This window comes from Myotis lucifugus, unplaced genomic scaffold, assembly GCF_000147115.1.
Source record: "Myotis lucifugus unplaced genomic scaffold, Myoluc2.0 scaffold_516, whole genome shotgun sequence".
Lineage (NCBI taxonomy): Eukaryota > Metazoa > Chordata > Mammalia > Chiroptera > Vespertilionidae > Myotis > Myotis lucifugus.
In genome coordinates this window covers 60,960-78,753 of record NW_005871564.1, presented here as the reverse complement: position 1 = coordinate 78,753, position 17,794 = coordinate 60,960, and the positions used below count along the sequence as shown (strand labels likewise).

Sequence of the window (17,794 nt, the reverse complement as noted above, 5' to 3'; positions counted from 1 at the left end):
AAGTAGACTAAGCAGTTGGATGTAAAAAGTCTAGCAATCCAGAGAGGAGCCTAGGGTTAAAACATGAATGTAGAATTGATGAATGGCACACAGATAATATTCAAAACTGTGGTTCTACATGAGACCACCAAGCAAGGTAGTAGAGACAGAAAAGATATCCCAGACCCAAGCCTTAGGACACAACGATGTTAAAAGTCAAGAAAAAGGTGTGAACTAACAAAGTAGAATGGAAGGAGGCGCCTGTGTTGTAGGAAAAAATCCAAGAGAAAATGATGTCTCAGAAGAAAAGGTGGACTTTGCTTATTACCTTCTCAAAGATTCACAAAAGCAATATTCTGAAGTTGAAAGAACTTGAGCTTTAGAGCAGAACTAGGTCTGCATGGTAATTCCTCTGATTATTATTGGAGAACCATGGATATTAAACCACTATAAATTTCAGTTTCTATAAAGTAGGGAGGATAATAAATACTTATTTTACAGAGTTATGATAGTTTATGAAGAAACTACAGGTAAAAATTCTAACTAATAAAGTGCTATAAAAGTAGTATTTTAAATCATGAGTTCTTAATAATTTCTAGGTACAGAGGCAGAGTGTAGCAAAAACAGAGAAGGTTAGTCCCTTAAATACCTCATAAAATACATAAAAAACTATAAAAGAGTAGGAGGGGAGGGGGGAAATCTCCATCCTTTACTGAAAAAGGAAATATTATAATTGCATACTATAAACTTTGAAAAGTGGTGGCCAAGAATAGGAACACAGATTCTAATAAAGAACTGAGACTCCTAAACTCACCATAACTATTCCTCCCCCAAAAGTCAGAGAAAGAAAACGAGTAGACAAAACTCTTAGAACTCTGATATGCTTTCATTTATCATTTATAGAGAAACAGATATGGGTGGGGAAGGGAGAAGGAACATAATATGTGAGAGGCAGATAAGACAGACAAAGTATCCATTCTGAAAGAAAACCTAATAAAATTCTCCACTGGTACTTTGTAATACAAAAAAAACAAACAAACGAACAAAACCCACCTCAATTGAATCTATTAAAAGCGATCAAACATACAGCATGAAATGAAAATGTGACTGTAAAGCTAAGGAAACAAACTGAGAACTATAACAACATCATTACAGATCTAATAAACAAACCAGAAACAGAAAGTTGAATAGTGTACAACTAAATATGCAATTGGCAGCATTATAACTGCAGAACAGAAACAAATACTATGAACCCTACCAAAGCTAAAATTCACAAGTGAGAGGTTGGGGAAGAGATGCAAGAGAAAAGGTTAAGTCTTAACCCCTCCACGTCTCAAGGCATTAACTAATGCAGAAATAATGATGCTAACTTCAGAATGTCTTTTATTACTTTTCTTTGAATGATCTTTTAGCAACTACTACCTTTAATAGTAAAGAAACACATATTTTAATGTATTTATTTCAGCTTTAAGTTTTTGTTCTGTTAAATTCAAATAAAATTTAAAATTAATACTTTAATTTAAAAAGACAATAGTGTGGTGAAGACGGGGGGGGTGGCTGCGGGGGACTGGATGGATGTGGGCAAGGGGGGTGAAAATGAGGGACATCTGCACTAGTGTAAACAATAAAAAATGTATATTAAAAAATTATATGATCCATTCTTATCAGAAGGTCTCTCCCCCCGCCCCCGCCCCCCTGATACTTGCCCATCTGTTCATTCAGCAGTCATCCCACTATCCATCCTTCCATTTGGATATATACAAAGTTGTCTGGAATGATGTTCTCCAAAGTTAAAAAGCAATGGTTATCTTTATGTAGTTATTAAGGTGATTTATTGCTTTCTCCTTTTCCCCCCTAATTTCTTAACTTCTTTTTCTTAGTGCTTTACATTTATCTTTTGTTTAAATAATACAAAAATAGTCACTGCTCTTAAAAAGAGAGAGAGGCAGGAAGAGAGAGAAAGTTTATTTTACTATGGCTGTATTAGTTAAGTTGAATCAGGAATAACCTAGAGGCTTTCTGTCCTTACTCTCTAAAATCAAGGACAAGAATTCTAGATAACAAACTTGGTGAAGTGTATTAAATAACTGAGTCAAACACAGACACTACTAGTATGTTCAGGATGAGAAAATAGTAAAGGCTGCATCTTGATGACAAGTTACTTTATGGGTTGTTTTTATGTATCTTCTTAGAGCAGCAATTTTCAACTGGAGTGCTGCAAGAATTTTTAAAACATGCAATACCTGACTAGTCAGGGGTACTGACCTCTTTTCCCTTAGATCGCCAAATTATTCACAGCTGTCTGGTATGAATGAATCAAAATTATACCTATTTCTTTTGTCAAATATATTTTTTGGTGTGCCACAGAATTTTAGTAATTGGTTTATGTGTGCTATAAGATGAAAAAGGTTGAAAATTTCTGTCCTAGAGTTCTTTTTTTTTAATTAAAACTTTATTGTTCAGATTATTACAGTTGTTCCTCTTTTTTCCCCTCCACCCGGTTCCCACCCCACCCTCTGCCCTTACCTCCCCCACTGTCCTCATCCATAGGTGTACGATTTTTGTCCAGTCTCTTCCTGCACCCCCCACACCCCTTTCCCCCTAAGAATTGTCAGTCCACTCCCTTTCTATGCCCCTGATTCTATTATATTCACCAGTTTATTCTGTTCATCAGATTTTTTATTCACTTGATTTTTAGATTTCATTTTGTTGATTAGATATGTACTTGTTGTTCATAATTTTTATCTCTTCTCCTGGCACCCCTATAATTCGGATGTTGGTTTGCTTGAAGTTGTCCCAGAGGCTCCTTACACTATCCTCATATTCTTGGATTCTTTTTGCTTTTTGCTTTTCCAGTTGGGTGTTTTTTTACTTCTTGGTATTTCAAATCTTTGACTTGATTCTTGTGATCCTCTAGTCTGCTGTTGGATCTCTGCATAACATTCTCTACTTCAGTCAGTGTATGCTTAATTTCTATTTGGTCCTTTTTCATATCCTCAAGGGTCACACTAGATTTATTGAGGGTCTCACTAAATTTATCAGCAGTTTCTAGAAAACTCTTGAAAAACCTTACAACCGTGGTTTTGAACACTATATCCAGTAGCTTGCCCTCCTCCATTTCTGTCATTTGTGACCATCTCTTTGTCTCCGCATTTTGGCTGCTGTGTTGATAGAGTGGCTTTCTGTGCTAGGTGTCCTATAGGGCCCAGTGGTTCAGCCTCCCCAATTACCTGAGGTGGACACTCTTGGTGCACCCCTCCGTGGGCTGCGTGCACAGTCTTGCCATAGTCAAGCCTTGATTGTAGTTGGTATCACCGGGAGGAATCGACCTCCAGGCCAATTGGCTGTGAGAATCAGCTGTGTCTATGGTGGGAGAACTTCTGTGCTGGAGACACCCTTCTGGGGCAAGACATGCTTCAGTGGGGATTTGGTGCTCACTGAGTCTGCCCCTGAGTGTGTCCCTTATGGATCTGAAGAGTTGTAATCTGGATGATCCCACTCTGACCACTGGGTACACTGACTCTTGGATATCTAAGGAGGTGCTAATTTAGCCTCTGCCTGAGGCTACCCAGCAAGAGCCACAGAGAGATCAGCAGATTCCTCTTCTTTGTTTGGGATTTGGAGGTGCCCAGATGAGGCCCAGCTGTGAAGCAATGCAAGCTGCCATGGGGCCCCGGGCCTTCTTTTGGATGTTCTGGGTCTCTCTGACCCAGCTGCAGTTTGTTAGGTAATCTTAGATTGCAAAGGGCCAGGTCATCCATATGCAAAAGCCTCTGCGCACAGTTTGTGTGGGGCGGGGTGTCAGGTAATCAACTGGGCGGATCAAGCAGCTATGGCAGATCCTCAGTCCTGCATCAAGAGGCCCCGGATCTCAGTGTCCTGCGGTAATTGCCGCAAGCACCTCTGAGAGAAAGCCGCCCTCGAACGCCCAATGCCAGACAGTCCAGCTTCTCCCCGTATGAGCCTGGGTCCCCAAAGACTAGCCTGGAACTGGAGTTCAGAGCAGGAGCTTGTGTCTCCCTCCTGATTGAAAAAGACAATCTCATCCTCAGTTGCCAGCCCTTTCCACGTGCGCCTCCGCACCTCCTCTGAGTCTCAGTGTGCTTTTCTCTTCCCTTCTAGTTGTAGAATTTCCACTCAGCCAGCCTTCCTGTGGTTCTGGATGATGTCCATTTTGTCTTTTATTTGTATTTTTGAAGTGGTTGTGCGAGGCAGCAATTTCAGGTGTTTACCTATGCCGCCATCTTGGTTTCTCTCCTGTCCTAGAGTTCTTGTTTATTTTTGTGGTGTTAAGGATCCACAGGAGAATGTTAGTTTTAAAGGCTCTGCTCACACAAACACACTTTGCAAGATAGGTGGCACTACACAGTCAAAAGCAGAAACAATTATGAGCTGCAGATTCTGTAACAGGTCTCATTCAAATAATTCGAGATGTCCCCACTTTACTGTTGCACAGCTATTTAGTTTTGTGCATCATGTTAGACCACCATCCACACCAGTATAGTTCTGAGATAAAGCTGATGGCACTGCCGGCACAGCTCTCAAACATGCATAGAAGAGACCAACGGGGCAGTTCTAACAGGCACAGAACAAAACTCAACTCATCACTAGTCTTGTAAAGTATAACTTAGATCAGAATATATTCCATATATAATAAATTCACTTGCATGATCTTGCACAACTCTCTGATCAGTTAGTAGTGAAAATAAACAAGCCAGCACTATGACTTAAAATGTCAAGTTTTTAAACATGAAATTCCCCAAGAACAACAGCTGGGCCCAGGTGAATTTTTAAACTACATCAGCTTAAAAAGCAGGTAATTATCTCCATTATACCTGTGCTGTTCAGGATAATTACTACATGAAAATACTTATATTGGAGCCTACTGAGTTCCAAAAATCATTGACTAGTTTCTAAAGTTAACAATGAGACCCAAAGCAGTCTATATATGTCAAAACCTTAATTATTAACTTTGCATTTTGTGTGTTTTAATTCTTCCTTTTAGGAGAATACATTTAAATTTTGGATAATACTTTTTTAATGCACTGTGAAGACTCTACTTTAAAATATATATATGTATATATGTATATTATATATATATATGTATATTTTAGAGAGGAAGGGAGAGGGAGAGAAAGATAGAAACATCAATGATGAGAATCATTGACTGGCTGCCTCCGGCAGGCCCCCTACTGACCGGGAATTGAACCGTGACCTCCTGGTTCATAGGTCGATGCTCAACCACTGAGCCACATCAACTAGGCTGAAGACTCTACTTTTAAGAGGCCAGTCCTCACATCAGAAATAACTTTAGCCCAAGAATGAAGCAAGTCAAATAACTGTTTATAGATTTTTACCAAGTTTTACCTAATTTATTTTTATATTCTCAAAATGTAGAAAAGGCAAGTTACAGGCAGAGTTCAAATGCATACATAAGCATTCTTATTAATAATAATTTTAGTTTTATTTTTAGCATAATGTCTAGAATGTTTGTCAAGGTTAAGGAAGTGACAGTGTAAACAAACAAGGGCAAGTTTGTAGTAAAATGCAAAAGTCTGAGGTTAATTTTAGACTTCTTGTTGCTCCCCTCAAAGAAACCAAACGTGACCTTAGGGGATTTTTCCTCTCCAATCTCCTTTTAACATCAGAGTACACAAGCCTAACTTGGACTTGCACATAAAGACTTAACTCAATTACTAGCCAAGGTCTCTTAGCTGCTTTCCTTCACTGGCCAGTTTTCTCTCCCTCCTCCCTGCCTGAAAGACATTTTATTTGGCACTTCAGTAATCCATCATTACTTACCAGCATTATCCTTGGACAAGCTGAATAGTGTCAATATAGATGCAAGGAGCAGCCTTATATTTCTGATATACTTCTAATATTAAAATCAATTATTAATAAAACTCCTTTTATGCTATGATTTGACATGTTTAATAAATGTTCTTTTGATTAACTATGTCTTCAAAGTAAAATATTTTGCTTAATGAAAATAATAAAATACTAATATTATAACAGGATTATTTTTTTAAGTTAAAAAACACACTCTAATATCCTATTTGAAAACATCTTATTTCAGATCCTAAATCTTGGTTATCAAACTTTTTCTAATGGATACATTTTTTAAGGTAAAAAATGTTTCAATTTTCTCACATCCTAAAAGGATAAATAATCTTGTGCACTGCAGACGCACACATCTCACTTTGGAGATTAAGGCTCACAACATCAATGGCAATACACATTAGTCACTAGATAAGCATTTCCTCTGAGATAGGCCATCTATCTCTATCTTCTCTAACTTCCACCAAATACCCAAAAAGATACTTTTTGGCATAGATGTGAAATAAAGCAACATAAGAAAATAGCTGGCTTACATCTCTGGAGAACTTGGTTTAAGTTGTCTTGCATTGTTTCTCTACATTTGGGAAGAGTATGTTCATTTGTTTCATGGATCATATTCTTCAAATTCTCAAGAACTCGCATTTCTCGAAGACCACGTTTTTCCTATCAAAAGAAAATAAGTGACTAGTACATATTGTGTTTAAATCTTAGTAATTACTTTCTGGGATTTCCACCCAGGTTTTGGTTGTTATGTTATTACTTATTACTAAAATTTACAAGGCCTTCTTCTAATTATTTGGCAATAAATGAGATGACACACAATCTGGAGACATTTTTTTATTATTATGAAATGCTTCAAAAGTTGAAAAGTTGCAATATGAGTAATAACTTTTATAGCAATATTTTAAAATGGACATGAGAGCCCGGCTTGCGTGGCTCAGTGGTTGAGCATCAATCTATGAACCAGGAGGTCACGGTTTGGTTCCAGGTCAGGGCACATGCCTGAGTTGTGGGCTTGATCCCCAGTGTGGGTTGTTCAGGAGACAGCCGATTAATGATTCTCTCTCATCATTGAAGTTTCTATCTTTTTCTCCCTCTCTGAAATAAATATATATTTTTTTTAAATGGGCATGAGAAATAAAGAACAAAAAATGAGGCCTAAATTATGACATATTTCATTCTGTACAGCAAAAAAATATATTAGATGCCCTTGATTTGATTTTAAATTTTTTTTCATTCTTACCATCTTATTTATACTCTCTATTTTTTATCTGATTCCATTTTTCTCAAGTAAAAGTATGAAGTAAAGGTAATATGAGGATACTTCCCTGTGCAGAAAAGAGCTAACACTGAAGGCCTAAGATTACTATCCTTAGAAAGGTCTGCTTGCAAGATTGGCCTTTGGCTGTGGGCTGGGAACTTGACCAGTAAATAGTTCCTTTCACTGGTATAAAACTTTCTATAAATGATAAAACACCACTTTCCTTCCGGGAGTCTGGAATTTGATACACACTAGGCAGAGATTGCCTACCTGACCAGTCCCCAGTAAAAACCCTGGACTCCTAGGCTAAAGCAAGTTTTCCTGATGGATAACATTCCACACGTGTTGTCACAGCTCACTGCTAAGGAATGAAGAACATATCGTGTGATCCCTAGCACTCTTGGAAGCTTCTGCCTAGTTTCACCCAGACTCCTCCCCGTGCACTTGTTCACTTTGATGACTTTGCTCTGTATTCCTTTGCCATAATAACACTGAGCCCCCAGAACAACCATATGCTATGTCCTTGAGTTCTAGTGAGTCACTGCACTGTGGGGAGCGGGGAGGGTCTTAATATTCCCCACTTGAGGGTGGGCTAGACTTAGTGACTTGCTTCTAAAGAACAGAGCAGGGAAAGGGAAAAATAGTAACTTGACAGTGGAAACAATGACAGTTGATATCATTAGTGATGTCATGGTGATAGCATCCCCTGATGCAATGTGATGACAAGAGCTATTTACTTCTGTGGTACTCTTCCCAAAATTCACAACCCTAGTCTAATCTTAAAAAAAACAATCAGACAAACCCAGATTGGGGGACATTTTACAGGATACTGGCCAGTACTCAAGACTATCAAGATTATGAAAAACAGGGAAAGACTAACTGTCACAAACCAAAGAAGACTAGAGAGACACGACAATTAAATGCTAATGTGGTACCCTGAATTAGATCCTGGACAGAAAGAGGACTGTAATGGAAAAACTGGTGAAATCCAGTCTGGTGTTTAGTTAGTAGTAACGTACCAATGTCGGTTTCTTAGGTTTTACCAATGTAGCATGGTAGTATAAGACATTAATAGAGAGAAAATGAGGAAAGGGTAAACAAGAACTCTCTGTACTACTATCTTAACAATTTTACTCTAAATCTAAAATCAATACAAAATAAACATTTATTTTAAAAAAGAAAGGTGGTAAACTTGATCATAAGGAAATAAAAAGTTAGTTATGTTACCGGGTTTTTGTTTTGTTTTAAGTCATTATTATGGAGCAGCTGTGGTCAGATTTTTATTCTTAATTTTCCCATAGTAAAAAATTTAAAATTTATACAAAAGTTGGGAAAATAAAACAATGAATCCTCATATTCCTATCAACAAGCTTCAAAAATTCTCAACTCATGGCTGCATTGGTTCCTTCTATAGCACTCCATACATCTCCCTACTCAATCCTGTATTCTTTTGAAGCAGATCCCAGACAATGTATCATTTCAACTATAAATATGTCAACATCTACCTTTAAAAGACAAAAACTCCTCTTAAAAAACAGATACAATAAGACCACCTCTCTCACACTCAACAAATCTTTAATATTATTAAAAATCAAGGTAGTGCCCAGCCGGCATGGCTCAGTGGTTGAGCATTGACCTATGAATCAGGAGGTCATGTTTGATTCTCGGTTGGGGGCTCAATCCCCAGTAGGGGATGTGCAGGAGGCAACTGATCAATGATTCTCTCTCACCATTGATGTTTCTCTCTCTCTCCCTCCCTTTCTATGTGAAATCAATAAAAATATACTTTTTAAAAACCACACAAATCAAGGTAGCGTTCCCTCAATTAACCCATAAATGTTCTTTTTATCCTCCAGTTTAAAACAAAATTGAAGATTCTTACATTGCAATTGGTTAATGTTTCTTAAATCTTCTTTAACCTATAGATTTGTCCTCCATCATTTTTTTTCCCTTTGCAATTTGTTGGGGAAAAAAGTGAGTCATTTATTCTGCAGTTTCCCACAGTCTGTTTTTCTGCTGAATGAATCCCCATGGTGTAATTGAACATGTTCCTTTGTCTCTTCTCTTTCCTGTAAATTAGTAGTTAGAACTAGAGGCTTGATCAGATTCAGGGTTTTATATTTTGTTTATAATGAACATTTCAGAGGTTGGTTGTGTACTTTCGAGAGGACATTGCTAGCATTCTGTCTTCATTTTTCCGCAGGAATACCTCCAAAATGAAAAATTTCCCCTCACCGACTATTTGGCTACTCTGAAGATTGCTCATTATATGAAAGGCAAAATAAAACACCTGATCATTTCCCTAAAACAATTATTTTGGTTCCCTAGTATTCTGTAAAGGTTTTTGTTTGTTTTTACATATTCCTGTAACTCAAAAATTTAAAAATGAATTTTTTCATCCATTACAGTATTTCTCCTTATTGGTGGTTAAATTGTCCTTTGTCCAGTGGGAGTCTATTCAAGTTGGTTCTGGAATGCTTTAGACCAGGGGTAGGGAACCTTTTTTCTGCCAAAGGCTATTTGGATATTTATAACATCATTTGCGGGCCATACAAAATTATCAACTTAAAAATTAGCCTGCTATATTTGATCAAACATTTAATTAACTCACCCTTAGTGCCTTGGCAGGGCTGGACCAAATGATTTCATGGGCCTTATGCAGCCCATGGGCTGGACGTGCCCCACCCCTGCTTTAGACATAACTTGAATGTTTTTTAGTAGTTTCTTTACTTCTGGTATGGCCTGATGCTCCAGGCTCATCTGTACATTTCCTGACTCAGACTTGGAATCAGTAGGTCTCTAAATACCACTAGTATTTACAAATAGTATTTGGAGACTGAGCACTAGTGGTGTTCACTCTACTGGCTTGGTCATTATTTCTAGAACTTTCAGTGGACAAGGCTAGGAGATAACTATTTTTTAAAAAGAAAGGAAACTTTTTAAGTTCTCACTCATTAGTCAAACTTAAATTCAGGACTACAGGGTTTTTAATTACTCTCCTCTGCCTCATCTCTTTCCAGTTCTCAAGTCACCAATATAATTACTCATTTGCTTTATTACCAATTTAAACAAATAATACTAATACTAGCATCAACAAAATGATTACTGAAAACAGTTTTTTTGTTTTGGGGTTATTTTTGTTGTTGTTGTGAAGGGAGATTCCTCTAGGAATGTAGTCAAATTACTGTGTTTTAAAGTTACTTAGGATAATTTCTCTCTGCATGGCAATACCAAAATCTACAAACATAGGTTTGCTTTTTTACATTTTTTAGTTGATATGGAGAGAATTACTCATTAAAATTTAACTTTCTTTTAATTATGTAAAATATTTACATGGCTCCAAAATTCTCTCTCTCTCTCTTCAAAAAAGTCTAGCTTCTATCCCTATCCTTTACATCCTATTCCCTCTATCACTCTCTCTTTAGGTAATTCTTTAAATTTTTTTATTCCACCATTGTTTTAAGTATAAGGATATATATCCACACACATCCATCAACATATATGTGTACATATACACACATGCATATATAAAATGTATATAAACATGTATGTGTACATATGTATATTTTTAATTCTTTTCTTCCTAAAAAGAATAACAGAATTTTCTTATCTCACTTTATGAGTCATTCATAAACACACACATAATATATATAATCTTTATGTGGTCTATTTGTTCTAGTGTTTAGAAAAGCTGGCATTTTTGTTCTCATGATTTTGTTTATACAAAAGAATGGTATCTCAATTCAAATAGAAAGGCATCAATGAACAGAGAGGGGAACTCTTCAGCTCCATTCAGAGTATAAGTCTTATCCTGGGGTCCACGGTTGGGATTGGGGTTCTAGAACCCCCTTGAAATTGCACTCAAATTGAATGTACATGTCCTCTTTCTATTTTTCTTGGAGGGAAAATTCTCCAAGGAGTCCATGACCTCCTAAAGTTAAGAACCACTTTATTTAAAAAGTTATTGAAAGAGTTATTTCTGGTAGCAGGCAACTTAGCAGTCACACATTGTAGCAAGGGAATTTGTAGTGTCACCTCTCTAATAGCCTGTTAATGATAATAATTAAATGATACAACAAATAGACCCAATGATAATGTTACATGAAACAGGGTGTCAGAAATAGTCTCTGCCCTTAAACTTACCATCTGGTAGATGCTTTTTTATACTGATTCTACTGACACCTATTACAAAAGGAAAACTATAACATCATCTTATTTATATATTCATTTTATTTCTGGGGCAAAAATTCTCAAAACAAAGCTCAGCATCTGGTTTCCAATGTAAAATACCCTGAAATTTTTCATATAGTTTATTTTTCTTAGATTGAAAGTAATAGCAAGTGCTCACATAATGCTTCAAACAGTGCCTGGCAACTAAGCTCTTTAAAATGTTTATAATCCTATATAATAAAAGCCTAAGTGTCCGGTCGTCTGTTCAAGCAATCAAAGTGTAATGTGCTAATGATATGCTAAGGCCACTCAACCGCTCACTATGATGTGCACTGACCACCAGGGGGCAGACGCTCCAAATGGTAAGTCAGCTTGCTGCTGGGGTCCGGCCGATCGGGACTGAGCACCCTGGAGCCCCCTCCCACCCCCACAGCAGCACTAAGGCATCCCCCGAGGGCTCCTGGGCTGTGAGAGGGTGCAGGCAGGGCTGAGGGGAACCCCCTCCCCCCCACCAAGTGCACGAATTTCATGCACTAGGCCTCTAGTTACTAATAATACTAGAGGCCTGGCGCACGGATTTGTGCACTGGTGGGGTTCCTTGGTGTGGCCTGCGGGGATCGGGCTGAAATGGGCATCCAACATCCCCTGAGGGATGTAGTAGTGCGAGAAGTGACAGGTGGCCGGGGAGGAGCCACTCCTGCTCATCCGGCCCCACTCATCCCAGTCAGCTGAGCATCTGCCTCCATCTTCCACCACTGCCCCTCACAGCTCCTGGTCTGCCACACCCAGCTATGGAGAAGTGGGTCCCTAGGGCAGAGCTCCCATGGCCTCACTTGGGGTGCAGACTGAGGCTCGGAGAAGTGAGGGGCTCCCAGGGCGGAGTGGGGAGTCATGGCAGCTGCACGGCGAGACCGCCTACTTTGTGCACCCTCCTGCAAGTCCTGGGGTGGCTCTGGTCTGATAGGAGGAGGCAGGTGCTAAGGACGGAGTTTGTGGTCTTTTTTTTCCCTCCCTCCATCCCTCAGTCCCAGCTGCCTGGGGAGGACATGGCCGGAGGGGTTGACAGGGGTCAGGGGTGCCGCACCTCTAGAGTGGTGCCTGGGGAGTGGCGGAATTTGGGCTGATGACGGAGCCTCCCAATGCGAACTGCAGCTCAGCCCCACCTGCTTGCAATCTTTCATAGATTTAATCGCCTATATCTCTTTTCATCTGTCCAAGTTGACTGCCCCCTGGTGGTCAGTGCACTTCATAGTGACCGATCCATCATTCGGTCGCTTAGGCCTTTATATATATAAATTAGTACAGTTACTATAATATATATATTAACAATTTAATTTGATAATATTAGAGGAAATGAGAAATAATTTTAAATTTTCTTTCAATTACAAAATGGATTAATCTTCAAGATTCAAAACCATATTGTATACATATATATTTATTACATGGTATATGGGACAGACTTCATACTGATATTTCATAATATGACAGTTACTCTAATAATCTAACTAAATATGAGAGGTTAGGATGTCAAGTGAAATTCTAGTCTGTCCTGCCTTTTAAGGGATTTTCTCTTGATCAATTCAACCCATATTCAAATGCATCAACACAATCCCTCCCAACTCCTATAATAACTATACTTATTTGAAAATATGTTTGCCTCTAATTTTAATCATCCATTTTTTCCCTATCGGGATAGTATCTGTTTTTCTTTCTCAGCTCAAACATAACCCCCTTTATGAAAAATTCCCTCCCAGCTCTTTTGGGAGTTGTTTCCTCCTCGGTGATCTCAAGTACTTTGTGCCTATTTTATCATCATACTTCCACCATTAAGTCTCTTTGTTTATATGTCTTTCTTGTCCCTAGATTGTAAACTTCTGCAGGTAGAGACTGTTTCTGATTTTTACATATCTAGTGTGACAGACAGTCCTGGGTCCATTCTCCTCTCCTTTCTTTCTAGCAACATCGAATATTATTTGGAGTGGCAAATGTACCTATAACAGAGACTGCTAGATGTTTTCCACCTGCCTTTCTTTTGCTACATGAAATGCAGATGTTAGGGTTGGAGCTCCACAGCCACCTTGTAAACATAAGCATAAGAGCAACACCTCAGGGAGATAGAAGGAAAAAAATCAGGAAGAGAGCTGACATTATAGAGCCACCATAACAGCCCTAGGCTCTGGGTAGTGTGAGAGAAAAATAAGCACTTGTTAAAGCTACTATTTTTCAGGTGCCTGTTACTGTTAACTAAATGCATCCCTTACCGATATACCTAGGTATTCAATAACTATTCAATAAAGCATTCAAAGAATAAAGTTTGCTAAAAATAAGAAACTTGTACAGGACTACACACCCCATAGCAAGCACTTCATAAGTATTGACTAAATGGATCTCTCCTCTGTTCTATGTGAGGGAGGCCATGACAGCTCCTTGTGGCTAGAAAGACAAAGGTGCAGAAGATAATGTCTCTACCCACAGACACTATCAAACTGATGCTCACTGAGAGGGCCCCACTGGGATCTCTGTTCAAAATACTCACTGGAATCAAGAGAAGAAAAGATTTGTATAAAGTTGGGAGAAAGAGAGTCAATTGCCCAGAAATACTAGCAAACACAAAAAGAAAGCATAAAATATTATAATAGATCTTCAATACTTTAAGTAATGCTGCCACCATGTGGCACTTATTCCCTTCTTTTAGAAATACAATTTTATAAAGAAAAAGATGATTGTTGCCATGTGCATTACCTTTTTTAAATTATATAAACTATAAACAACTTCAGTTTTAAATACTACTAGCCAGTTTTTCTTAAAGTGAACTACATTTAAATGGTAAAAAAGCAGATAAAACTTCTAGGAAGTACTGACAACTAGCTCTGCTTCACCATTCCTCTCTGAAGACCATATGGACTAATTAGAGGATGTTATTGTCTGAACCAAGATAGAAGAGAACTATAAACAATGCAGATATCTTTTTAACTCTAAAGTCTTTACAGTGTTTTTAGCTTTTCTTTATTAATTTAAGGAAAGTGTTAGGAATATAATATACATAAAGGTAGCAGAGCCTGATATGTAAAGTTTCCATGCTACACTAAACCTCAGGAAGACCAACTGGGGAGGTCACTGGGTGAAAAGATTGGATCAGATACATTTCAAGAAAAGAAAATATATTTAGTTGAAGATAATGGCTCAAACTTAGCTGACAAAATATTTTTGAGCCCTCCAGAGACCATTCTTCAAGGACAATATATGAATGCCTTGTTCCCTAGCCAGTATGGCTCAGTTGGTTGGGTGTCGACCCATGCACTGAAAGGTTGCTGGTTTGATTCCTCAGTCAGGGCACATGCCCGGGTTGCAGGCTCAATCCCTGGTGTAGAGTGTATGAAGGAGGCAGCTGATTGATGTTTTGCTCTCATGTCAATGTTTCTCTTTCTCCTTCTCCCTCTCCCTTCCTCTCTCTCTCTAAAATTCAATAAAAATATTTTAAAAAGAGAAAAAGAATGACTTGCTTCATGAAGGATGGGTCTGTGTCTGTCTTATTTTCCAATATAGTATTAGTTTCTGACATTCTGTCTCACACAAAATAAGGGCTTTAAAACATTTCTATAGCCTTGTATCTATCATACCCAGGGTGAAATTTTATTTTTTAGTAAACAAATTCCTCAGGTAATGCTTATGTCACTTGCTTAGCAAATCCCTATTTTCCCTAAGACATCAAACATTGAACCCAAATTCATAAAAATTATTATAAATTCTGAATTAATACATGTTTATTTGATTGTACTTGCTACCATTTTCTCTTAATAAGTTACCAACATTTGTCTAATACCTATATACCAGGGATTTTTAAAAATGATGTTCCATTTAATCCTCACAAAACTTCTGCAGTATACATTATTGTTCCCATTTTTTAAATAAGGAAACTAAGCCTCAGTAAAGCAACTAATCATAACTAGTAAGAAGAGTGCCAGGACTTGGACTCAGATATGTCAAGCTCCAAAGCCCATGTTTTTTCTACTCTTTAAAAAAAAATTATCTTTATTGTTGAAGTATTACCTATGTCCCCTTTTCTTTCCCCATTGATCCCTCCACCTCACATCTACACCCTCCTCCCCAGACTTAACCACACCATTGTCTGTGTCCATGGGTTATGCATATATACATATAAGTTCTTTGGTTAATCTCTCCCTACCCACCTTCCCTCTGAGATTCATCAGTCTGTTCTATGCTTCTATGTCACTGGATCTATTTTGTTGATCGGTTTGTTTTGTTCATTAAATTCCACATGAATGAGAGATCATGTGATACTTTCTTTCTCTGACTGGATTATCTTGCTTAGCATAATATTCTCCAGGTCTCTCTATGCTGTTTCAAAGTGTAAGAGATCCATCTTTTTAATAGCTACAAAGTATTCTAAGGTGTACATGTACCACAGCTTTTTTATCTACTCATCTACTGATGAGCACTTGGGCTGTTTCCACATCTTAGCTATGTTAAGCTCCAAGGCCCATGTTTTTTCTACTCTTTAACACAGCTTCTTCTCCAAAAAGATCTTAGAGGGCTTAACAACGCAGAGTGTAGATACAGCTGTTCCTTGGTATAGTGAAGGACTGGTTCCAGGAACCCCTGCAGATACCAAAATCCAAGAACGCTCAAGTCCCTTCCATGAAATGGCATAGTATTTGCATACAACCTAATAACCTAAGCACATCCTCCCAAATACTTTATACCAGTGATTCCCAAAGTGGGCGCTACCGCCCCCTGGTGGGCGCTGCAGCGATCCAGGGGGGTGGTGATGGCCACAGGTGCATTTGTTTTAACTTTTTTTGTATTACCTTTCTATTCTGAGTTCAATAAATAGTTTCATAATTTCAAACTTCAATGTTTCTAATTTACACCTTTCTTTACTATATTTTACGAAAAAGGTAGAAACATTAATACATATATCTTTCTGTTTAATTGCTATTAAAATTTAGGTAGGCCAAATAAGTTTGGGAACCACTGCTTTATACCATCTCTAGATTACTTATAATAAATACATAACACAATGTAAGTGCTTTATAAATAGTTGTTATACTGCATTGTTTAGGGAATAATGACAATAAAAAAAGTCTGTACATATTCAATACAGACACAACCACCATAGGCCTAACTATATAATACACACCAACAACTTAACTTTTTTCCTGAATATTTTCAATGTGCAGATGCAGAACCCACGGATACAGAGGACCGACTATAATTCCTCTCCTTTTAGACATGCTCCTGGCAACTATGTTCCATCCTAGTTAAAAGAAGTATTGACTTCAACAGGAAGTAAGCTCTTGAATACAGCATACTCAGCAGCATAAATGTAACACTTCTTTCGTCTCCATTCAAGACTCATTTCATAGAAAACATCTACATTATTTAAAGTATGACACCTGTATTCTAGGGATAATTCAGCCAGTGAGGGAATTGAATTAGAGAATTCACCATTACGCCAAAACTCTACGCTTCTTTTAGTATAAAGTAGATCTCTCTGGCTGGATAGTTCAGTCAGTTACCGATACACTAAGGTTTCAGGTTTGATCACCAGTTAGGGCACATACAAGAAGCAACCAATGAATGCATAAATAAGTGGAACAACAAATAGATATTTCTCTCTTTCTCTCTCCCTTCCTCTCTCTAAAATCAACAAAAAATATTAAAAATATACATATAAAGTGTATCTTTAAAGGTATATCTAAAATTTTTTAAATAACTATTTAGTATTTAACCATACTGGCAAAAAAGGATGACATATGAAAAAGATGATTTATGATATCACTGAATGTCAAAAACCCAAGTTTTAGTCCAAGTTCTGCTACTTGTTCTTTTGAATCATATTAAGCATCTACAATGCAGCAGGCATTATTTTAGGCATTCTGAATACAACAGAAAATAAAAACAATAGGTCCTTATTTCATCGTGCCTATACTCTAATGAAGGAAGACAGGTAATAAGCAAGTAGATAACAAGAAAACTATCAAATATTTATGAGAGTTTATGGTAGGCAGAATTCTAAGATGGCCCCTGAGACCCCATCCTTAGTGTACACACACCCTCTCTCAGTTATGCACACAAACCCTAGTCTAGGTGCTGCTCTGAAGATAATCTGCAGATATCTTTTAGGTCCCAATCAGTTGACTTTAAAAAAAGGGAAGTTATCCTCAATGGGGCCTGACTTAAATCAGGCGAGTCTTTAAATAGGGGACTGGGACTCCTCTTGGGAAGCACGACAGGGATTCCATGTGATGGAAAATTCCCATTGGACAGCTTTTGAAGGTTGGAAGGGGCCAAGTGGCAAGGAATGTGAGTTGGCTTCTAGTAGCTCAGAGGGCCCCTGGCTGATAGCAAAGCAGGAAACCCTCATTCCACCATAGCAGGAGAAGTGAGTCCTGCCACAATCATGAGGAATAGGAAAGAGAACCCAGAACCCCCAAATAAGAACAAGTCTGGCCAACACCTGGATCACAGCTTTGAGAAACTGAGCAGAGAAACGAAGCAAGGCTTAACTCTCACTAGCTTAGT

The 17,794-nt window shown here is 38.0% G+C and overlaps 1 protein-coding gene across 2 annotated transcripts in view; it reads right to left on the bottom strand.

Moving 5' to 3' along the window:
- Positions 1-17,794, bottom strand: part of BLOC1S5 (biogenesis of lysosomal organelles complex 1 subunit 5) — a 46,531-nt gene that overhangs the window by 18,785 nt on the left and 9,952 nt on the right. Inside the window, exon 3 of one of the 2 annotated variants that reach the window (XM_006103869.3) lies at positions 6,351-6,480. The exons of the other annotated variant lie outside the window; for it this stretch is intronic. Within the exon in view, the coding sequence (XP_006103931.1) occupies positions 6,351-6,480 (130 nt within the window). The remainder of the gene's footprint in view (positions 1-6,350; positions 6,481-17,794) is intronic. 2 annotated transcript variants of the gene reach the window in all.